Below are 24,028 nucleotides of genomic sequence, written 5' to 3'. Positions count from 1 at the left end.
CTAAAGCGCCTCGCCCGCCCTGGAACCTGAATCGCCTTGCTCGCCCCGGCACCTGCATCGCCTCGCCCCGCCCCGGAACCTGCATTGCGTCTCGCTCGCCCCGGAACCTGCATCGCACTCGCTCGCCCTGAAACCTGCATCGCCTCACAGGCCCCGGAACCTGCATCGAGTCGCTCGCCCCAGAACCTGCATCGTCTCACACGCCCCGAAACCTGAATCGCCTCGCTCGCCCCGGCACCTGCATCGCCCCGCTCGTCCCGGAACATGAATCGCCCCACTCGCCCCGGAACCTGAATCGCCTCACTCGCCCTAGAACCTGAATCGACTCGCTAGCCCTGGAACCTGAATCGCCTCGCTCGCCCCGGAACCTGCATCGCCCCGCTCGTCCCGGAACATGAATCGCCTCAGTCGCCCCGGAACCTGCATCGCCCCCGCTCGCCCCGGAACCTGAATAGTCTCACACGCCCCAGAACCTGCATCACTCACTGTCCCCTGAATCGCCTCGCCCGCCCCGGAACCTGCATCGCCTCGCTCGCCCCAGCACCTGAATCGCCTCACTCGCCCTAGAACCTGAATCGACTCGCCCGCCCTGGAACCTGCATCGCTTCACTCACCCCGGAACCTGCATCGCTTCACTCACCCCGAAACCTGCATTGCCTCCTCGCCCCAGAACCTGCATCGCCTCACAGGCCCCGGAACCTGCATCGAGTCGCTCGCCCCAGAACCTGCATCGTCTCACACGCCCCGAAACCTGAATCGCCTCGCTCGCCCCGGAACCTGCAACGCCTCGCTCGCCCTAGAACCTGAATCGACTCGCTCGCCCCGGAACATGCATCGCCTCGCTCGCCCCGGAACCTAAAACGCCTCGCCCGCCCTGGAACCTGAATCGCCTTGTTCGCCCCGGAACCTGAATCGCCTCACTCGCCCCGGAACCTGAATCGCCTCGCTCGCCCCGGAACCTGAATCGCTTCACACGCCCCAGAGCCTGAATCGCCTCACCCGCCCCGGAACCTGAATCGCCTCACTCGCCCCGGAACCTGAATCGCCTCGCTCGCCCCGGAACCTGAATCGCTTCACACGCCCCGGAACCTGAATCGCCTCACCCGCCCCGGAACCTGAATCGCCTCACTCGCCCCGGAACCTGAATCGCCTCGCTCGCCCCGGAAACCTGAATCGCTTCACACGCCCCAGAGCCTGAATCGCCTCACCCGCCCCCGGAACCTGAATCGCCTCACCCGCCCCGGAACCTGAATCGCCTCACTCGCCCCGGAACCTGCATCGATCGCTCGCCCCGGAACCTGAATCGCTTCACACGCCCCGGAACCTGAATCGCCTCGATCGCCCGGAACCTGCATCGCTTTACTCGCCCCGGAACCTGCATCGCCTCTCCCGCCCCGGAGCCTGCATCGCCTCACTCGCCCCGGAATCTGCATCGCGACTCGCTCGCCCCGGAACGCGAATCGCCTCGCTCGCCCCGGAACATGAATCGCTTCACTCGCCCCGGAACCTGCATCGGGACTCGCTCGCCCCAGAACCTGAATCGCCTCACCCGCCGCGGAACCTGCATCGCCTCGCTCGCCCCGGAACCTGAATCGTCTCACGGGCCCCGGAACCTGCATCGCGACTCGCTCGCCCCGGAACCTGAATCGCGACTCGCTCGCCCCAGAACCTGAATCGCCTCACTCGCCCCGGAACCTGAATGAACCCACTCGCACACGTGGTGGTGGTGTTGTTGTTGTTTCCCACAGCTTTTATTGAACAATGACGTCACGGCACACAAAGAGATGACATTCTGCCTCAAGTTTTCTCACGAGATCACGTCACGGCTAAGTCACACCACGACATGACGTCACGACCCTAGTCACACCTATGAGATGACGTCAAGACCAAGTCACACCACGGAGATGACGTCAACACCAAGTCACACTACGAGATGACGTCACGGACCAAGTGACACAACGACATGACGTCACACCAAGTTTGCCCACGTGCTGCTGCTACTCGCTACTAACAGCACTTGCCCCTACAGCCCTGCTAGAGGCTACACGGGGGAGCTTTGTCTGTGTATAGGTGCTGCTGCTACTAACAGCACTTGCCCCTACAGCCCTGCTAGAGGCTACACGGGGGAGCTTTGTCTGTGTACAGGTGCTGTTGCTACTAACAGCACTTGCCCCTACAGCCCTGCTAGAGGCTACACGGGGGAGCTTTGTCTGTGTATAGGTGCTGCTGCTACTAACAGCACTTGCCCCTACAGCCCTGCTAGAGGCTACACGGGGGAGCTTTGTCTGTGTATAGGTGCTGCTGCTACTAACAGCACTTGCCCCTACAGCCCTGCTAGAGGCTACACGGGGGAGCTTTGTCTGTGTACAGGTGCTGTTGCTACTCCCTACTAACAGCACTTGCCCCTACAGCCTGCTAGAGGCTACACGGGGGAGCTTTGTGTAGATATTCGGGGGTGGTTGTGCTGGTTGGTGGTGGTTGTGGTGGTGATAGTGGTGGTTGTGGTGATAGTGGTGGTGGTGGTTGTGATAGTGGTTGTGGTGATTGTGGTGGTGATAGTGGTGGTGGTTGTGGTGATAGTGATAGTTGTGGTGGTGATAGTGGTGGTGGTGGTTGTGGTGGTTGTGGCTCAGGCGATCACGTGGTAAGGCCGGTCTCTCCACGTGTCATAGCTCGCACACTTCCTCTTCCTGAACCTGGAGACACGCGGGGGGCACGGGGGGGGGCACGGGGGGGGGCACGGGGGGGGGGAGAGACACGCGGGGGGGGGACACGGGGGGGGGGACACGGGGGGGGGAGAGACACGCGGGGGGGGGACACGGGGGGGGGGGACACGGGGGGGGGGACACGGGGGGGGGAGATACACGCGGGGGGGGGACGGGGGGGGGGGCACGGGGGGACACGGGGGGGGGCACGGGGGGGGGGAGAGACACGCGGGGGGGGGACACGGGGGGGGGCACGGGGGGGGGGGGACACGCGGGGGGCACGGGGGGGGGACACGGGGGGGGGGGAGAGACACGCGGGGGGGGGGACACGGGGGGGGGGACGGGGGGGGACACGGGTGAGTGGTGGTGGTGAGTGAGTTGGTGAGTGGTGGTGAGTGAGTGGTGGTGAGTGAGTTGGTGAGTGGTGGTGAGTGAGTGGTGGTGAGTGAGTTGGTGGTGAGTGGTGAGTGTTGTTCCTCACCAGGCCACGCCCCCGACGAGCGTCGTCATGGCAACCACGATGAGGAGGAGGGAGGCGACGAGGAGAACCCAAGCTGAGCAACAACAACAACAACCACGTCAACCACAACAACCACGTCAACAACAACCACGTCAACAACAACAACCACAACAACAACAACCACCACGTCAACAACAATAACAACAACAACTACAACCACCACAACCTTAACCACCACAACCACCACAACTACCACAACATTAACCACCACAACTATCACAGCTACTACAACCACCACAACCTTAACCACCACAACTACCACAACTACCACAACCTTAACCACCACAACTACCACAACTACCACAACATTAACCACCACAACCACCACAACATTAACCACCACAACCTTAACCACAACTACCACAACTACCACAATATTAACCACCACAACTACCACAACCACCACAACCTTAACCACCACAACCACCACAACATTAACCACCATAACCTTAACCACCACCACCACCACAACCACCACCACCACAACTGTAACCACGCCCCCCTCCTCACCTGCCCCCTGACCCCGAGTCTCCGCGTGAGCCGTCGGTTTGTGACCTCCCAGCGGGGTCCCCGCCGTTGCCATGGAGACGGAGGCCCCGTCCGCTGTTGCCACGGAGACGGAGACCCCGCCCGCCGTTGCCACGGAGACGGAGGCCTCCCCCGCCTTGGTTACCGCCACGGTGACGGGCGCCCACTCGGTCACCACGGTAACGGGAATCCCCTCGGTTTCCACGGTAGCGGCTGTCCCCTTGGTTACCACCACCCCCTTGGTTGCCACGGTAACGGGCATCCCCTCGGTTTCCAAGGTAACCGAGGAGGTGGCGGTGGTGACGCGGTCGCTATGAGAAGGGCCCTGGTTGCCAGGGGAGGAGACGCCGCTGTCGTTGCCGTGACTACCGTCGCCACCCTGGTTGCTATGGAGACCGTGGTTGCTACGGGTGGTAACCACGGTGCCGTACCCACGCGCGTCGGCCGCGCTGACGTCGGCGGTGGCGAGGGGGTTGCTATGGGTACGCTGGTTGCCGTGGAAACCTGCGGCGGTGCCTCGGTTGCCGTGGTGACCGCCTGTGACGCCGTTGCCATGGGGACGCTCTGTGCGCTGGTGGGAGGTTGCAGCAGTTGCCGTTGTGGCGGTTGTGGCGGTTGTGGTTGTTGCAGCAGTTGTGGTTGGTTGTGCCGATGATGGCTGTGCGGTGGTGGTGGTGGTGATGGGTGGTGGTGCGGTGGTGGTGGTTGGTGTGGTGGTGGTGGTGGCGGTTGTGGTGGTGGTGGTGGTTGGTGTGGTGGTGGTGGTGGTGGTTGGTGTGGTGGTGGTGGTGGTTGGTGTGGTTGGTGTGGTGGTGGTGGTGGTGGTGGGTGGTGGTGTGGTGGTTGCTATGGTAATTGTTGTGGTGGTGCGTGGTGTGGTGGTGGTTGTGGTGGTGGTGGCGGTTGTGGTGGTGAGGCTGCTACCCTCTGCACACACAGACAAAGACAAAGATCCCCCGTGTAGCCTCTAGCAGGGCTGTAGGGGCAAGTGCTGTTAGTAGCAGCAGCACCTATACCTTTTTACAAGGAGTCATGTTTGCATTGACCACAATACCTGCGGTCATAATTCAAACAAAAAAACACAACTCTGATGTATGCACTGTCCTTGAAGTTGATTGGTCCACACCAGAGACAGCTTTCCTTAGAGCCTAGTCTCACATGGTCCTTGAAGTTGATTGGTCCACACCAGAGACAGCTTTCCTTAGAGCCCAGTCTCACATGGTCCTTGAAGTTGATTGGTCCACACCCGAGACAGCTTTCCTTAGAGCCCAGTCTCACATGGTCCTTGAAGTTGATTGGTCCACACCAGAGACAGCTTTCCTTAGAGCCTAGTCTCACATGGTCCTTGAAGTTGATTGGTCCACACCAGAGACAGCTTTCCTTAGAGCCTAGTCTAACATGGTCCTTGAAGTTGATTGGTCCACACCCGAGACAGCTTTCCTTAGAGCCTAGTCTCACATGGTCCTTGAAGTTGATTGGTCCACACCCGAGACAGCTTTCCTTAGAGCCCAGTCTCACATGGTCCTTGAAGTTGATTGGTCCACACCAGAGACAGCTTTCCTTAGAGCCTAGTCTCACATGGTCCTTGAAGTTGATTGGTCCACACCAGAGACAGCTTTCCTTAGAGCCCAGTCTCACATGGTCCTTGAAGTTGATTGGTCCACACCCGAGACAGCTTTCCTTAGAGCCCAGTCTCACATGGTCCTTGAAGTTGATTGGTCCACACCAGAGACAGCTTTCCTTAGAGCCTAGTCTCACATGGTCTTTGAAGTTGATTGGTCCACACCAGAGACAGCTTTCCTTAGAGCCTAGTCTAACATGGTCCTTGAAGTTGATTGGTCCACACCCGAGACAGCTTTCCTTAGAGCCTAGTCTCACATGGTCCTTGAAGTTGATTGGTCCACACCCGAGACAGCTTTCCTTAGAGCCCAGTCTCACATGGTCCTTGAAGTTGATTGGTCCACACCAGAGACAGCTTTCCTTAGAGCCTAGTCTCACATGGTCCTTGAAGTTGATTGGTCCACACCAGAGACAGCTTTCCTTAGAGCCTAGTCTCACATGGTCCTTGAAGTTGATTGGTCCACACCCGAGACAGCTTTCCTTAGAGCCCAGTCTCACATGGTCCTTGAAGTTGATTGGTCCACACCAGAGACAGCTTTCCTTAGAGCCCAGTCTCACATGGTCCTTGAAGTTGATTGGTCCACATCCGAGACAGCTTTCCTTAGAGCCTAGTCTCACATGGTCCTTGAAGTTGATTGGTCCACACCCGAGACAGCTTTCCTTAGAGCCTAGTCTCACATGGTCCTTGAAGTTGATTGGTCCACACCCGAGACAGCTTTCCTTAGAGCCCAGTCTCACATGGTCCTTGAAGTTGATTGGTCCACACCAGAGACAGCTTTCCTTAGAGCCTAGTCTCACATGGTCCTTGAAGTTGATTGGTCCACACCAGAGACAGCTTTCCTTAGAGCCTAGTCTCACATGGTCCTTGAAGTTGATTGGTCCACACCCGAGACAGCTTTCCTTAGAGCCCAGTCTCACATGGTCCTTGAAGTTGATTGGTCCACACCAGAGACAGCTTTCCTTAGAGCCCAGTCTCACATGGTCCTTGAAGTTGATTGGTCCACATCCGAGACAGCTTTCCTTAGAGCCTAGTCTCACATGGTCCTTGAAGTTGATTGGTCCACACCCGAGACAGCTTTCCTTAGAGCCCAGTCTCACATGGTCCTTGAAGTTGATTGGTCCACACCAGAGACAGCTTTCCTTAGAGCCTAGTCTCACATGGTCCTTGAAGTTGATTGGTCCACACCAGAGACAGCTTTCCTTAGAGCCTAGTCTCACATGGTCCTTGAAGTTGATTGGTCCACACCCGAGACAGCTTTCCTTAGAGCCCAATCTCACATGGTCCTTGAAGTTGATTGGTCCACACCAGAGACAGCTTTCCTTAGAGCCCAGTCTCACATGGTCCTTGAAGTTGATTGGTCCACATCCGAGACAGCTTTCCTTAGAGCCTAGTCTCACATGGTCCTTGAAGTTGATTGGTCCACACCCGAGACAGCTTTCCTTAGAGCCTAGTCTCACATGGTCCTTGAAGTTGATTGGTCCACACCCGAGACAGCTTTCCTTAGAGCCCAGTCTCACATGGTCCTTGAAGTTGATTGGTCCACACCAGAGACAGCTTTCCTTAGAGCCTAGTCTCACATGGTCCTTGAAGTTGATTGGTCCACACCAGAGACAGCTTTCCTTAGAGCCTAGTCTCACATGGTCCTTGAAGTTGATTGGTCCACACCCGAGACAGCTTTCCTTAGAGCCCAGTCTCACATGGTCCTTGAAGTTGATTGGTCCACACCAGAGACAGCTTTCCTTAGAGCCTAGTCTCACATGGTCCTTGAAGTTGATTGGTCCACACCCGAGACAGCTTTCCTTAGAGCCCAGTCTCACATGGTCCTTGAAGTTGATTGGTCCACACCCGAGACAGCTTTCCTTAGAGCCTAGTCTCACATGGTCCTTGAAGTTGATTGGTCCACACCCGAGACAGCTTTCCTTAGAGCCTAGTCTCACACGGTCCTTGAAGTTGATTGGTCCACACCCGAGACAGCTTTCCTTAGAGCCCAGTCTCACATGGTCCTTGAAGTTGATTGGTCCACACCCGAGACAGCTTTCCTTAGAGCCTAGTCTCACACGGTCCTTGAAGTTGATTGGTCCACACCCGAGACAGCTTTCCTTAGAGCCCAGTCTCACATGGTCCTTGAAGTTGATTGGTCCACACCCGAGACAGCTTTCCTTAGAGCCTAGTCTCACATGGTCCTTGAAGTTGATTGGTCCACACCCGAGACAGCTTTCCTTAGAGCCTAGTCTCACATGGTCCTTGAAGTTGATTGGTCCACACCCGAGACAGCTTTCCTTAGAGCCTAGTCTCACATGGTCCTTGAAGTTGATTGGTCCACACCCGAGACAGCTTTCCTTAGAGCCTAGTCTCACATGGTCCTTGAAGTTGATTGGTCCACACCCGAGACAGCTTTCCTTAGAGCCTAGTCTCACATGGTCCTTGAAGTTGATTGGTCCACACCCGAGACAGCTTTCCTTAGAGCCTAGTCTCACATGGTCCTTGAAGTTGATTGGTCCACACCAGAGACGGCTTTCCTTAGAGCCTAGTCTCACATGGTCCTTGAAGTTGATTGGTCCACACCCGAGACGGCTTTCCTTAGAGCCTAGTCTCACATGGTCCTTGAAGTTGATTGGTTCACACCAGAGACAGCTTTCCTTAGAGCCTAGTCTCACATGGTCCTTGAAGTTGATTGGTCCACACCCGAGACGGCTTTCCTTAGAGCCTAGTCTCACATGGTCCTTGAAGTTGATTGGTCCACACCCGAGACAGCTTTCCTTAGAGCCCAGTCTCACATGGTCCTTGAAGTTGATTGGTTCACACCAGAGACAGCTTTCCTTAGAGCCTAGTCTCACATGGTCCTTGAAGTTGATTGGTCCACACCCGAGACGGCTTTCCTTAGAGCCTAGTCTCACATGGTCCTTGAAGTTGATTGGTCCACACCCGAGACAGCTTTCCTTAGAGCCTAGTCTCACATGGTCCTTGAAGTTGATTGGTCCACACCCGAGACAGCTTTCCTTAGAGCCTAGTCTCACATGGTGTTGGACCAGATGACGCCAAAAGGCGCACAACTCAAAGACAATGCACCATCAGAGTATTGAGAGCTCGGGGTAAAAAATGTGTCAGTTTTGTTGCCAGATAAAAGGGTAAAAAAACAATTATCATATGTTTTTACTGCCAAAGGAGGTTCCAATTGTTTGATATTTTTATTATGTTATTGTTTTATATTTTTATTATTTTTTGTTTTATATTTGTATTACTTTATATTTTTATTATGTTATTGTTTTATATTTGTATTATGTTATTGTTTTATATTTTTATTATTTTTTGTTTAATATTTTTATTATTTTATATTTTTATCATGTTATTGTTTAATATTTTTATTATGTTATTGTTTTATATTTTTATTATTTTTTGTTTAATATTTTTATTATTTTATATTTTTATCATGTTATTGTTTTATATTTTTATTACGCTATTGTTTTATGCTTTTATTATTTTATTGTTTAATATTTTTATTATTTAATTTTTTTCTTATTTTATTATGTTATTACTTTATATTTTTATTTTATTATTTCCCTTCTACGTCACTTTACCGAAAGAACCAAGGATATGAATCCCTGCAGTCACGAAACCTTTAAATAAACATCCATCCAATGTGTTCGTGAATTTTTTTTATATTTTAAGCAGCAAATGAGTTTTCAAATGTCGATATTTTCCTTGGTTGGGACCCCCCCCCCCCCAGACCCCCTGAAACATTTGCCCCCCCCCCCCCCCAATGTTGACTGCACGGCTACGGCCTTGCTTTCGGTCAAGGTCACGGAGGTCGTAAAATTAAAAGCTCACGACGTTTCGATCGCCACGCAAGCAATCGTCCCCAGGTCGGATCAAGAAGTCGTTCCCAACGATTGCCGAGTTTGTAACCATCCTCTCGGTTAGAAATTGTGTCCGTGTGTGGCATTACTAAGGAATAGCACACCTGGTGAGGAGGTGGTGAGGGCGGTGGTGAGAGGGGTGGTGAGGAGGGGTGGGTGTTGCGTTGGAGGCCAAGGCGAGAGCAGGGGGCTGGAGTCGTTGCAGGAATTCACGCGGATGTCTGTGGGAGAGAGAGGGTGAGGGTGGGTGGGTGGGTGGGTGAGTAGGTGGGTGGGTGGGTGAGTGGGTGAGTGGGTGGGTGGGTGGGTGAGTGGGTGGGTGGGTGGGTGGGTCGGTAGGTGGGTGGGTGGGTGAGTGGGTGGGTGGGTGGGTGAGTGAGTGGGTGGGTGGGTAGGTGGGGTGGGTGAGTGGGTGAGGGTGGGTGAGTGGGTGAGGGTGGGTGAGTGGGTGGGTTAGTGGGTGGGTTAGTGAGTGTGTGGGTGAGGGTGAGTGGGTGAGTGGGTGAGTGGGTGGGTGAGTAGGTGGGTGAGTGGGTGAGTGAGTGGATGGGTGGGTGGGTGGGTGGGTGAGTGGGTGGGTGAGTGGGTAAGTGAGTGGGTGGGTGAGTGGGTGAGTGGGTGGGTGGGTGAGTGGGTGGGTGAGTGGGTGGGTGGGTGGGTAGGTGGGTGAGTGGGTGGGTGGGTACGTGGGTGAGTGGGTAGGTGGGTGAGTGGGTGGGTGGGTGGGTGAGTGGGTGGGTGGGTGGGTGGGTGGGTGGGTGGGTGAGTGAGTGAGTGAGTGGGTGGGTGGGTGGGTGTGTGAGTGGGTGGGTGGGTGGGTGAGTGGGTGAGTGAGTGGGTGAGTGGGTGGGTGAGTGGGTGGGTGAGTGGGTGGGTGGGTGAGTGGGTGGGCGAGTGGGTGGGTGGGTGAGGGTGGGTGAGTGGGTGGGTGAGTGGGTGGGTGGGTGGGTGAGTGGGTGGGTGGGTGGGTGAGTGGGTGGGTGGGTAGGTGGGTGAGTGGCTGGGTGGGTGAGTGGGTGGGTGAGTGGGTGAGTGGGTGGGTGGGTGGGTGAGTGGGTGGGTGGGTGAGTGGGTGGGTGGGTGAGTGGGTGGGTGATGGGTGGGTGAGTGAGTGGGTGAGTGAGTGGGTGAGTGGGTGGGTGAGTGGGTGGGTGGGTGGGTGGGTGGGTGGGTGGGTGGGTGAGTGAGTGGGTGGGTGAGTGAGTGGGTGGGTGAGTGGGTGAGTGGGTGGGTGAGTGGGTGGGTGAGTGGGTGAGTGAGTGAGTGGGTGGGTTAGTGGGTGAGTGAGTGGGTGAGTGACTGACTGGGTGAGTGGGTGGGTGACTGACTGAGTGCGTGAGTGAGTGGGTGAGTGACTGATTGACTGAGTGAGTGAGTGAGTGGGTGGGTGAGTGACTGAGTGCGTGAGTGAGTGGGTGAGTGACTGATTGACTGAGCGAGTGAGTGAGTGGGTGACTGACTGGGTGGGTGACTGAGTGAGTGGGTGAGCGTTACCAGTGAGGTTCAGGCAGTAGACGTCGACCCGCGTGAACGATGTGAGGTTCACCAGCAAGCCCGTCAGAGGTGAGTGGGTGAGTGAGTGACTGAGTGGGTGAGTGGGTGAGTGAGTGAGTGAGTGACTGACTGGGTGAGTGGGTGAGTGATGTGGGTGAGTGAGTGACTGACTGACTGACTGAGTGAGTGAGTGGGTGGGTGAGTGGGTGAGTGAGTGAGTGGGTGAGTGTTACCGGTGAGGTTCAGGCAGTAGACGTCGACCCGCGTGAACGATGTGAGGTTCACCAGCAAGCCCGTCAGAGTGAGTGGGTGAGTGAGTGACTGAGTGGGTTAGTGAGTGGGTGAGTGAGTGAGTGAGTGACTGACTGGGTGAGTGGGTGGGTGAGTGGGTGAGTGACTGAGTGACTGACTGGGTGAGTGGGTGGGTGAGTGGGTGAGTGACTGAGTGAGTGGTTGAGCGTTACCGGTGAGGTTCAGGCAGTAAACGTCGACCTGCGTGAACGACGTGAGGTTCACCAGCAGGCCCGTCAGAGTGAGTGGGTGAGTGGGTGAGTGGGTGAGTGGGTGAGTGAGTGGGTGAGTGGGTGAGTGGGTGAGTGGGTGAGTGAGTGGGTGACTGAGTGAGTGACTGAGTGAGTGACTGACTGACTGACTGAGTGAGTGAGTGACTGAGTGAGTGGGTGCGTGAGTGACTGACTGAGTGAGTGAGTGGGTGAGTGGGTGGGTGACTGAGTGAGTGGGTGAGTGTTACCGGTGAGGTTCAGGCGGTAGACGTCGACCCGCGTGAACGATGTGAGGTTCACCAGCAGGCCCGTCAGGGTGAGTGGGTGAGTGAGTAAATGGGTGAGTGAGTGACTGACTGAGTGAGTGAGTGACTGACTGGGTGAGTGGGTGAGTGAGTGGGTGAGTGAGTGACTGACTGGGTGAGTGGGTGGGTGAGTGGGTGAGTGAGTGACTGAGTGACTGACTGAGTGACTGACTGACTGAGTGAGTGGGTGAGTGAGTGGTTGAGCGTTACCGGTGAGGTTCAGGCAGTAGACGTCGACCCGCGTGAACGATGTGAGGTTCACCAGCAAGCCCGTCAGGCTGAGTGAGTGAGTGAGTGGGCGGGTGACTGACTGACTGAGTGAGTGAGTGACTGACTGGGTGAGTGGGTGAGTGAGTGAGTGGGTGAGTGAGTGACTGACTGGGTGAGTGGGTGGGTGAGTGGGTGAGTGACTGCGTGAGTGGGTGAGCGTTACCAGTGAGGTTCAGGCAGTAGACGTCGACCCGCGTGAACGATGTGAGGTTCACCAGCAAGCCCGTCAGGCTGAGTGGGTGAGTGAGTGGGCGGGTGACTGACTGACTGAGTGAGTGAGTGACTGACTGGGTGAGTGGGTGAGTGAGTGAGTGGGTGAGTGAGTGACTGACTGGGTGAGTGACTGACTGAGTGAGTGGGTGAGTGAGTGACTGACTGGGTGAGTGGGTGGGTGAGTGGGTGAGTGACTGCGTGAGTGGGTGAGCGTTACCAGTGAGGTTCAGGCAGTAGACGTCGACCCGCGTGAACGATGTGAGGTTCACCAGCAAGCCCGTCAGGTTGCTGGCGCACTTGGGGTTGGGGTTGATCCGTGGGATCACGAACGATCCCCCCAACACCCAGCCGTGCCTAGACGCGTCAACCACGTTAACCACGTTAACCACGTTAACCACGCTCACCACGTCAACCACGTTAACCACGTTAACCACGTCAACCACGTTCACCACGTTAACCAAGTCAACCACGTCAACCACGTTAACCACGTCAACCACGTCAACCACGTTAACCACGTTAACCAAGTCAACCACGTTCACCACGTTAACCACGTCAACCACGTCAACCACGTTAACCAAGTCAACCACGTCAACCACGTCAACCACGTTCACCACGTCAACCACGTTAACCACGTTAACCACGTTAACCACGTTAACCAAGTCAACCACGTTAACCACGTTAACCACGTCAACCACGTCAACCACATCAACCACGTCAACCACGTTAACCACGTTAACCAAGTCAACCACGTTAACCACGTTAACCAAGTCAACCACGTTAACCACGTCAACCACGTCAACCACGTTAACCACGTTAACCACGTTAACCAAGTCAACCACGTTAACCACGTTAACCACGTCAACCACGTCAACCACATCAACCACGTTAACCACGCTCACCACATCAACCACGTTAACCACGTTAACCAAGTCAACCACGTTAACCACATCAACCACGTTAACCACGTTAACCAAGTCAACCACGTTAACCACGTTAACCACGTCAACCACGTCAACCACATCAACCACGTTAACCACGTCAACCACGTCAACCACGTTAACCACGTCAACCACGTTAACCAAGTCAACCACGTCAACCACATCAACCACGTCAACCACGTTAACCACGTCAACCACGTCAACCACGTTAACCAAGTCAACCACGTTAACCACGTTAACCAAGTCAACCACGTCAACCACGTTAACCACGTTAACCACGTCAACCACATCAACCACGTTAACCACGTTAACCAAGTCAACCACGTCAACCACGTTAACCAAGTCAACCACGTTAACCACGTTAACCACGTTAACCACGTCAACCACGTTAACCAAGTCAACCACGTTAACCACGTTAACCAAGTCAACCACATCAACCACGTCAACCACGTTAACCACGTCAACCACGTCAACCACGTTAACCACGTTAACCACGTTAACCACGCTCACCACGTCAACCAAGTCAACCACGTCAACCACGTTAACCAAGTCAACCACGTTAACCACGTTAACCACGTTAACCACGTCAACCACGTTAACCACGTCAACCACGTCAACCACGTTAACCACGTTAACCACGTTAACCACGTTAACCACGTTAACCACGTCAACCACGTTAACCACGTCAACCACGTTAACCACGTCAACCACGTCAACCACGTCAACCACGTCAACCACGTCAACCACGTTAACCACGTTAACCACGTCAACCACGTCAACCACGTTAACCACGTTAACCACGTCAACCACGTCAACCACGTTAACCACGTCAACCACGTCAACCACGTCAACCACGTTAACCAAGTCAACCACGTTAACCACGTTAACCAAGTCAACCACATCAACCACGTCAACCACGTTAACCACGTCAACCACGTCAACCACGTTAACCACGTTAACCACGTCAACCACGTCAACCAAGTCAACCACGTTAACCACGTCAACCACGTCAACCACGTTAACCACGTTAACCAAGTCAACCACGTTAACCACGTCAACCACGTCAACCACGTTAACCACGTTAACCACGTTAACCACGTTAACCACGTTAACCACGTTAACCAAGTCAACCACGTTAACCACGTCAACCACGTCAACCACGTTAACCACGTTAACCAAGTCAACCACGTTAACCACGTCAACCACGTCAACCACGTTAACCACGTTAACCACGTCAACCACGTTAACCACGTTAACCACGTTAACCAAGTCAACCACGTTAACCACGTCAACCACGTCAACCACGTTAACCACGTTAACCAAGTCAACCACGTTAACCACGTCAACCACGTTAACCACGTCAACCACGTTAACCACGTTAACCACGTTAACCACGTCAACCACGTCAACCACGTTAACCACGTCAACCACGTCAACCACGTTAACCAAGTCAACCACGTCAACCACGTTAACCACGTTAACCACGTCAACCACGTTAACCACGTCAACCACGTTAACCACGTTAACCACGTCAACCACGTTAACCACGTCAACCACGTTAACCACGTTAACCACGTTAACCACGTCAACCACGTTAACCACGTTAACCACGTCAACCACGTTAACCACGTTAACCACGTCAACCACGTTAACCACGTTAACCACGTTAACCACGTCAACCACGTTAACCACGTTAACCACGTCAACCACGTCAACCACGTTAACCACGTTAACCACGTCAACCACGTTAACCACGTTAACCACGTTAACCACGTCAACCACGTTAACCACGTTGACCACGTTAACCACGTTAACCACGTTAACCACGTCAACCACGTTAACCACGTTAACCACGTCAACCACGTTAACCACGTTGACCAAGTCAACCACGTTAACCACGTTAACCAAGTCGACCACGTTAACCACGTTAACCACGTTAACCACGTCAACCAAGTCAACCACGTTAACCAAGTCGACCACGTTAACCACGTTAACCACGTTAACCACGTCAACCAAGTCAACCACGTTCACCACGTTAACCACATGGGTGAGTGAGTGACTGAGTGAGTGAGTGGGTGACTGGGTGAGTGACTGGGTGAGTGAGTGGGTGAGTGACTGGGTGAGTGAGTGACTGGGTGAGTGAGTGACTGACTGAGTGAGTGACTGGGTGAGTGAGTGGGTGAGTGACTGAGTGAGTGACTGGGTGAGTGACTGGGCGAGTGAGTGGCTGGGTGTGTGAGTGAGTGACTGGGTGAGTGACTGACTGAGTGAGTGACTGAGTGAGTGACTGGGTGAGTGAGTGACTGGGTGAGTGAGTGACTGACTGAGTGAGTGACTGAGTGACTGAGAGAGTGACTGGGTGAGTGAGTGACTGACTGGGCGAGTGACTGAGTGAGTGACTGGGTGAGTGACTAGGTGTGAATGAGTGAGTGATTGGGTGAGTAACTGAGTGACTGGGTGAGTGACTGAGTGACTGGGTGAGTGACTGACTGAGCGAGTGACTGAGTGAGTGACTGAGTGAGTAACTGAGTGAGTGACTGGATGAGTGACTAAGTGACTGAGTGTCTGAGTGACTGGGTGACTGGGTGAGTGACTGAGTGACTGACTGAGTGACTAATTCACCTGCAAGTCTCTAGGCCTAGTCGGTGAGCTCTCTCTACCCGTGCCAGGCTTGCCAGCTGAGCCCCTACGGCCCGGAGTGAGTGAGTGAGTGACTGGGTGAGTGACTGAGTGAGTGACTGAGTGAGTGAGTGAGAGAGTGACTGACTGAGTGAGTGAGTGACTGAGTGACTGACTGAGTGACTGACTGACTGATTGGGTGAGTGACTGACTGACCGACTGACTGACTGAGTGAGTGAGTGACTGAGTAAGTGACTGGGTGAGTGACTGGGTGAGTGACTGGCTGAGTGACTGATTGACCTGCAAGTCTCTAGGCCTAGCCGGTGAGCTCTCTCTACCCGTGCCAGGCTCGCCAGCTGAGCCCCTACGGGCCGGAGTGAGTGAGTGACTGGGTGAGTGACTGAGTGAGTGACTGACTGAGTGACTGACTGAGTGACTGAGTGAGTAACTGACTGACTGAGTGACTGACTGAGTGACTGACTGAGTGACTGAGTGAGTAACTGACTGACTGAGTGACTGACTGAGTGAGTGACTGAGTGAGTAACTGACTGAGTGAGTGACTGAGTGACTGACTGAGTGACTGTGTAAGTGACTGACTGACTGAGTGACTGACTGAGTGAGTGACTGAGTGAGTAACTGACTGAGTGAGTGACTGAGTGACTGACTGAGTGACTGTGTAAGTGACTGACTGACTGAGTGACTGACTGACTGAGTGAGTCACCTGCAGGTCTCGAGCCCCAGGCGATGAGCCCTCTCTACACGTGCCAGGCTCGTCAGCTGAGCTCCCACGGCCCGGAGTGAGTGAGTGACTTGGTGAGTGACTGAGTGAGTGACTGACTGTGTAAGTGAGTGACTGAGTGACTGAGTGACTGACTGAGTGACTGAGTCACCTGCAAGTCTCTAGGCCTAGCCGGTGTGCCCTCTCCACCCGTGCCAGGCTCGCCAGCTGAGCTCCCACGGCCCGGAGTGAGTGAGTGACTGGGTGACTGAGTGAGTGACTGGGTGACTGACTGAGTGAGTGAGTGTCTGTCTGAGTGAGTGACTGACTGATTGGGTGAGTGACTGAGTGATTGGGTGAGTGAATGAATTACTGACTGAGCGAGTGACTGGGTGACTGACTGAGTGACTGACTGAGTGACTGACTAAGTGACTGAATGACTGACTGACTGTGTAAGTGACTGACTGACTGACTGACTGAGTGACTGACTGACTGAGTGACTGAGTCACCTGCAGGTCTCTAGCCCCAGGCGATGGGCCCTCTCCACACGTGCCAGGCTCGCCAGCTGAGCCCCTACCGACCGTAGTGAGTGACTGACTAAGTGACTGAATGACTGACTGACTGTGTAAGTGAGTGACTGAGTGACTGACTGAGTGACTGACTGAGTGACTGACTGAGTGAGTGACTCACCTGCAGGTCTCTAGCCCCAGGCGATGAGCCCTCTCCACCCGTGCCAGGCTCGCCAGCTGAGCCCCCACGGCTCGGCACTCGGCCTCCGCTTCGCTGGGCAGCAGCGAGTAGCGGCCGCGGGCTCCCTCCACGTGGAAGACGCCGGCCACGCGGCAACGCGACACCGCTGGGGACAGCAACAACAACATCAACAACAAAACAACAACAACAACCGCGTGAACATCAACAACAACAAGAACAACAACAACCGTGTAAACATCAAGAACAACAACGACAACCACGTCAACATCAACAACAACAACCGTGTAAACATCAACAACAACAACCGTGTAAACATCAAGAACAACAACAACGACAACCACGTCAACATCAACATCAACCGCGTGAACATCAACAACAACAAGAACAACAACAACCGCGTGAACAGCAACAACAACCGTGAAAACATCAACAACAACAACAACCGCGTGAACAACAACAACAACAACCGCTTGAACAACAACAACAACCGCGTGAACAGCAACAACAACAACCGCTTGAACAACAACAACAACCGCGTGAACAACAACAACAACAACCGCTTGAACAACAACAACAACCGCGTGAACAGCAACAACAACAACAACCGCTTGAATAGCAACAACAACAACCGCGTGAACAGCAACAACAACAACAACCGCGTGAACATCATCAACAACAACAACCGCGTGAACATCATCAACAACAACAACCGCTTGAACAGCAACAACAACAACAACAACCGCGTGAACAGCAACAACAACAACCGCGTGAACATCATCAACAACAACAACCGCTTGAACAGCAACAACAACAACAACCGCGTGAACATCATCAACAACAACAACCGCTTGAACAGCAACAACAACAACCGCGTGAACATCAACAACAACAACAACCGCTTGAACAGCAACAACAACAACCGCGTGAACATCAACAACAACAACAACAACCGCTTGAACAGCAACAACAACAACCGCGTGAACATCAACAACAACAACAACCGCTTGAACAGCAACAACAACAACAACCGCGTGAACATCAACAACAACAACAACCGCTTGAACATCAGCAACAACAACAACCGCGTGAACAGCAACAACAACAACAACTGCTTGAACAGCAACAACAACAACCGCGTGAACAGCAACAACAACAACAACCGCGTGAACAGCAACAACAACAACAACCGCGTGAACAGCAACAACAACAACAACCGCGTGAACATCATCAACAACAACAACCGTGTGAACATCATCAACAACAACCGCTTGAACAGCAACAACAACAACCGCGTGAACATCAACAACAACAACAACAACAACCGCTTGAACAGCAACAACAACAACCGCGTGAACATCAACAACAACAACAACAACCGCTTGAACAGCAACAACAACAACCGCGTGAACATCAACAACAACAACAACAACCGCTTGAACAGCAACAACAACAACCGCGTGAACATCAACAACAACAACAACAACCGCTTGAACAGCAACAACAACAACAACCGCGTGAACATCAACAACAACAACAACAACCGCTTGAACAGCAACAACAACAACCGCGTGAACATCAACAACAACAACAACAACCGCGTGAACTGCAAGAACAGCAACAACAACAACCGCGTCAACATCAACAACAACAGCAACCGCGTGAACTGCAAGAACAGCAACAACGACAACCGCGTGAACATCAACAACAACAACAACCGCTTGAACAGCAACAACAACAACAACCGCGTGAACATCAACAACAACAACAACCGCTTGAACATCAGCAACAACAACAACCGCGTGAACAGCAACAACAACAACAACTGCTTGAACAGCAACAACAACAACCGCGTGAACAGCAACAACAACAACAACCGCGTGAACAGCAACAACAACAACAACCGCGTGAACAGCAACAACAACAACAACCGCGTGAACATCATCAACAACAACAACCGTGTGAACATCATCAACAACAACCGCTTGAACAGCAACAACAACAACCGCGTGAACATCAACAACAACAACAACAACAACCGCTTGAACAGCAACAACAACAACCGCGTGAACATCAACAACAACAACAACAACCGCTTGAACAGCAACAACAACAACCGCGTGAACATCAACAACAACAACAACAACCGCTTGAACAGCAACAACAACAACCGCGTGAACATCAACAACAACAACAACAACCGCTTGAACAGCAACAACAACAACCGCGTGAACATCAACAACAACAACAACAACCGCTTGAACAGCAACAACAACAACCGCGTGAACATCAACAACAACAACAACCGCTTGAACAGCAACAACAACAACAACCGCGTGAACATCAACAACAACAACAACAACCGCTTGAACAGCAACAACAACAACCGCGTGAACATCAACAACAACAACAACAACCGCGTGAACTGCAAGAACAGCAACAACAACAACCGCGTCAACATCAACAACAGCAACAACAGCAACAACGACGCTGGGTGGTGCAGTGGCAATGCCACACAGGAGGCTCCGATGGAGGCCAATTCGTTTGTAAAAGTCGAGGATCGTGTTCTGATACTGGGTTGTTAAGTGTCCCTGGGTAGTAAGTGTCCCTGGGTTGTTAAGTGTTAGTTACTAATTGATTATAGACTCAAAAGTACAGAGAGTGGCTGTTGTTATTACTACACACCACCACCACCACCACCACTCATCACCACTCATCACCACTCACTCACCACCACCACTCCCACCACTCACCACCACCACCCCAACCACCACCACCACTCATCACCACTCACTCACCACCACTCATCACTCATCACCACCCCCACCACCACCACCACCCACCACCACCCCCCCCCCCACCACACCCACCACTCACCACCACCCTCACCACCACACCCACCACTCACCACCACCACCAACACCACCACCCCCACCACACCCACCACCACCCCCACCCCCACCACCACACCCACCACTTACCACCACCACCCCCACCACCACACCCACCACTCACCACCACCACCCCCACCACCACCACCACCACCACCCCCACCACACCCACCACCACCACCACCCCCACCACACACCCACCACCACCACCACCCCCACCACCACACCCACCACTCACCACCACCACCCCCCCCACCACCATCACCACCACCCCCACCACCACCACCACCCCCACCACCACCACCACCACCACCCCCACCACCCCCACCACCACACCCACCACTCACCACTCACCACCACCACACCCACCACTCACCACCACCCTCACCACCACACCCACCACTCACCACCACCCCCCACCACCTCCCCCACCACCACACCCACCACCACCACCACCCCCACACCCACCACTCACCACCACCACCCCCACCACCACCACCACCACTCACCACCACCACCCCCACCACCACCACCACCACCACCACCCCCACCACCACCCCCACCACCACACCCACCACCCACCACCACCACCGCCACCACCACCACCACCACCACCACACCCACCACTCACCACCACCCTCACCACCACACCCACCACTCACCACCACACTCACCACCACACCCACCACTCACTTGGGAGTCTCTCTGCCTGCAGCACCGCGAGGAGAGAGGCGATCATCGCGATTTGCAACATCGCCTGGGGCACAAAGGCAAAGGCAGAGGAGGTTCCTCTCTCCCAGGTAGCCCGTGCGGTGCTGCTGGGGCAAGTGCTGTTAGTAGCGAGCAAGCATTAGCAGCAGCAGCATCAGCAGACCAGGCGAGGTAGTCAACATCTCCTAGCCCTGTAGACCAGGCGAGGTAGTCAACATCTCCTAGCCCTGTAGACCAGGCGAAGTAGTCAACATCTCCTAGCCCTGCAGACCAGGCGAGGTAGTCAACATCTCCTAGCCCTGTAGACCAGGCGAGGTAGTCAACATCTCCTAGCCCTGTAGACCAGGCGAGGTAGTCAACATCTCCTAGCCCTGTAGACCAGGCGAGGTAGTCAACATCTCCTAGCCCTGTAGACCAGGCGAGGTAGTCAACATCTCAAAGCCACCGTGGCACAAGAGGAAGTGAGTCGGCCAGCACCATGGGATCCCGGCCGTCTTTGTCTCTCCCCCCTCCCCCCACAGTGACGATGATTACTACACTACCGCTACACCAGGTACTAATTTCAGGCTGAGTCAACCTAGGGGAGGACGGGTTGGTGGGATAATCGCTGCCGTCAGTGATGGTGGTAGCGGAGTGCTGCGCTAACTGCTGCACCACCGCTCCCCAACAACAACAACAACCGCCATTCGCCACTAAGTGGCGGTGACGCCGCCACGACGCTTGTGCCAGGCCAAGTGCACCTTGAGGCTGCCACGTGAAGTGTCGAACGCCCGCTGGCAGCAGGAGGTCACGGGGCAGACCCAGCAGGTGCCACGGGTCGACTGACCGAGATGACCGAGATGACTGGCTGATGCACCACCTGTGCCCCCTACTGTGCCAACTTGCTGTGCTTTAGCCACCCGGCGCTCCGCTCGTTGTTGTGAGCGTCGCTCATCCGCCCTCCGTTGTTGTTGGAGGGCGACTGCCTCCAACTGCCCAGTAGCGTCCTTCACGAGCCTCCTCCACTGAGGCCGATCTTGACACCGGCAAGTCCACTCAGCTCCACGTCCTCCTGTACCACATCACTCCATCTCCTCTCTAGCCCGTGCTGCGCCCGTTTAGCCCCCTCTATCCGGCCGAACAAAAGCTGTTTAGGCATGCGGTGGCTGGGCATGCGGGCTACATGACCCAGCCAATGCAGCCTTGCCTGCCAGAGGAGCTCACCGATGGGACTTTGTCCAGATCTTTCAAAGATTTGTGAGCTCCTCACACAATCCAGCCTGCTGGTTAAACCCAGGATGGATCGTAGGCAGGCCAGCCTAAATGTTTCTAACCGGCGAAGATGTTCCATTAGGAGGGGTCCACGTTTCGCAAGCGTAGAGAAGGGAGGGAATGACCGTGGCCGAGAAGACCTGAAGCTTCGTGTGGAGCGACAGACCAGGTAGCTTCTACACAGCGTTGTGCAACCGATGAAAAGATAATGCCGCTCGACTGATTCGGAGTGAGACCTCTGCTGTTAAACCGGAGCCGGTCATGAGCACACTGCCCAGATATGGGAAACTCTCCACTCTCTCCACAACTGCCCCATCACCGATTGGGACTTGTGGGGGTGGAGTGTCCGATGGTACAAAATACCCAGGCAGGTGCTTAGTTTTGGTGGAGCTGATGGTAAGGCCCCACCTCTTAGTGCCACGCTCCAGTCTCAGCAGCAGCGTCTCCAATTCCTCCTCTGAGTGAGCAGCTATTACCAAATCATCGGCAAACATAACGTGGTTGAGCAATAGGGAGCTATCCCTTGATCGTACCGGGGCATCGATCAGCCTCCCATTATATCTGTACCAGATGGAAAATTCCCCGGTACAGCTATTGAAGGCTTCACGAACTACGCGGTCAAAATAGATGTTAAATAATGTGGGAGCCAGAGGACATCCCTGTCGCACCCCAAGGTGAACAGGGAATGGCTCTGACTTCCGGCCACGTAGTTTTACCCGGGCCCGATCACCATCATGAAGGTCCTTAATGATCGTGAGCAGAGGGTCAGGGACTCCGAAAGCACGAAGAACAACCCAGAGCCCAGGCCTACTGATGGTATCATAGGCCTTGACCAGGTCAATAAAGCAGAGATGTAGGTCTTGTTGGAATTCCCTACACCTCTGCTGTAGCAGACGGACAGAAAATATGGCATCTGTGCAGGACCGCCCTTTCCTGAAACCGCATTGGGGCTCCGCAAGCCTCTCCTCAGCGTGCCTAGCAAGGCGATGTTGACTAATCCTTGCCAGAACCTTTCCCGGCACACTGAGGAGTGAGATGCCCCTGTAGTTGTTACAGTTCTTAAAGAGGGGGACCACCAGGGCATCCTTCCAATCCTGCGGAACCCGTCCAGTGGTCCAGACTGTTGTCATATAGGGCAGTCTGTGCATAAATGCCTCCACACACACACCTGCACACACACACACCTACACACACACGCACACCTACACACACACACCTACACACACACACCTGCACACACACACCTACACACACACACAGCTACACACACACACACCTACACACACACCTACACACACACACCTACACACACACACCTACACACACACCTCCACACACACACACATACCTACACACACACACCTGTACATACTCTCACCGCGCGCCACTCTCACCTGTACACACACACCTACACACCTACACACACCTACACACACCTCCACACTCTCACCTCCACACTCTCACCTGTACACACACACACCTACACACACCTGTACACACACGCCTACACACACCTACACACACACCTACACACACACACACACCAACACACACCTACATACACACCTACACACACCTACACACACCTACACACACCTACACACACACACACACCTGTACACACACACACATACCTACACACACACACCTCCACACACACATACCTAGACACACACCTGTACACACACACCTGTATACACACACACACTTGTACACACACACACACACATACCTACACACACACCTACACACACACACCTGTACAGACACACCTACACACACACACACCTACACACACCTTACACACACGCATACCTGTACACACACACACACACCTACACACACACATACCTACACACACACATACCTGTACACACACACCTCCACACTCTCACCCCGCGCCACTCTCACCTGTACACACACACACACACACCTACACACACCTGTACACACACATACCTACACACCTACACCTACATACACACACATACACCTCCACACACTCTCACCACGCGCCACTCTCACCTGTACACACACACACACACCTACACACACACACCTACACACACCTGTACACACACACACACACCTACACACACACACATACACACACATACACCTCCACACACTCTCACCACGCGCCACTCTCACCTGTACACACCTGTACACACACACC

The 24,028-nt window shown here is 54.1% G+C and overlaps 2 protein-coding genes across 2 annotated transcripts; both read right to left on the bottom strand.

Moving 5' to 3' along the window:
• Positions 1-2,298: 2,298 nt before the first annotated feature.
• LOC144954355 (uncharacterized) lies at positions 2,299-4,447 on the bottom strand. The gene is made up of 3 exons (XM_078884865.1): positions 3,736-4,447; positions 3,187-3,259; positions 2,299-2,696 (listed from the first exon to the last, which is right to left on the bottom strand). Exons 1-3 carry the CDS (start codon positions 4,013-4,015, stop codon positions 2,630-2,632), a joined length of 420 nt encoding a protein of 139 aa, XP_078740991.1. The 5' UTR covers positions 4,016-4,447; the 3' UTR covers positions 2,299-2,629.
• Positions 4,448-11,185: 6,738 nt separating this feature from the next.
• On the bottom strand, positions 11,186-20,717 carry LOC144954356 (CD44 antigen-like). The gene is made up of 4 exons (XM_078884866.1): positions 20,584-20,717; positions 16,982-17,147; positions 12,180-12,370; positions 11,186-11,217 (listed from the first exon to the last, which is right to left on the bottom strand). Exons 1-4 carry the CDS (start codon positions 20,642-20,644, stop codon positions 11,186-11,188), a joined length of 450 nt encoding a protein of 149 aa, XP_078740992.1. The 5' UTR covers positions 20,645-20,717.
• Between the last annotated feature and the right edge of the window lie 3,311 nt (positions 20,718-24,028).

The sequence above is a fragment of the Lampetra fluviatilis genome, unplaced genomic scaffold (assembly GCF_964198595.1).
Source record: "Lampetra fluviatilis unplaced genomic scaffold, kcLamFluv1.1 SCAFFOLD_1023, whole genome shotgun sequence".
NCBI classification, from domain to species: domain Eukaryota; kingdom Metazoa; phylum Chordata; class Hyperoartia; order Petromyzontiformes; family Petromyzontidae; genus Lampetra; species Lampetra fluviatilis.
Note: the sequence above shows the minus strand (reverse complement) of the source record. Positions and strands in the feature narration are given on the sequence as shown.

What these genes read in the sequence shown, in the direction of transcription:
- LOC144954355 (XM_078884865.1), bottom strand. Translation starts at nt 4,015, where the DNA reads ATGCCCGTTACCGTGGCAACCAAGGGGGTGGTGGTAACCAAGGGGACA. An exon ending in GACTCGGGGTCAGGGGGCAG is followed by an intron (nt 3,260 to 3,735) that starts GTGAGGAGGGGG and finishes GTTGTTGCTCAG; the next exon opens with CTTGGGTTCTCCTCGTCGCC. An exon ending in CTCGTCGGGGGCGTGGCCTG is followed by an intron (nt 2,697 to 3,186) that starts GTGAGGAACAAC and finishes GCGTGTCTCCAG; the next exon opens with GTTCAGGAAGAGGAAGTGTG.
- LOC144954356 (XM_078884866.1), bottom strand. Translation starts at nt 20,644, where the DNA reads ATGTTGCAAATCGCGATGATCGCCTCTCTCCTCGCGGTGCTGCAGGCA. An exon ending in CTGGGGCTAGAGACCTGCAG is followed by an intron (nt 12,371 to 16,981) that starts GTGAGTCACTCA and finishes TGACGCGTCTAG; the next exon opens with GCACGGCTGGGTGTTGGGGG. An exon ending in CTCACCCACCCACTCACCCA is followed by an intron (nt 11,218 to 12,179) that starts GTCAGTCACTCA and finishes TCGTTCACGCAG; the next exon opens with GTCGACGTTTACTGCCTGAA.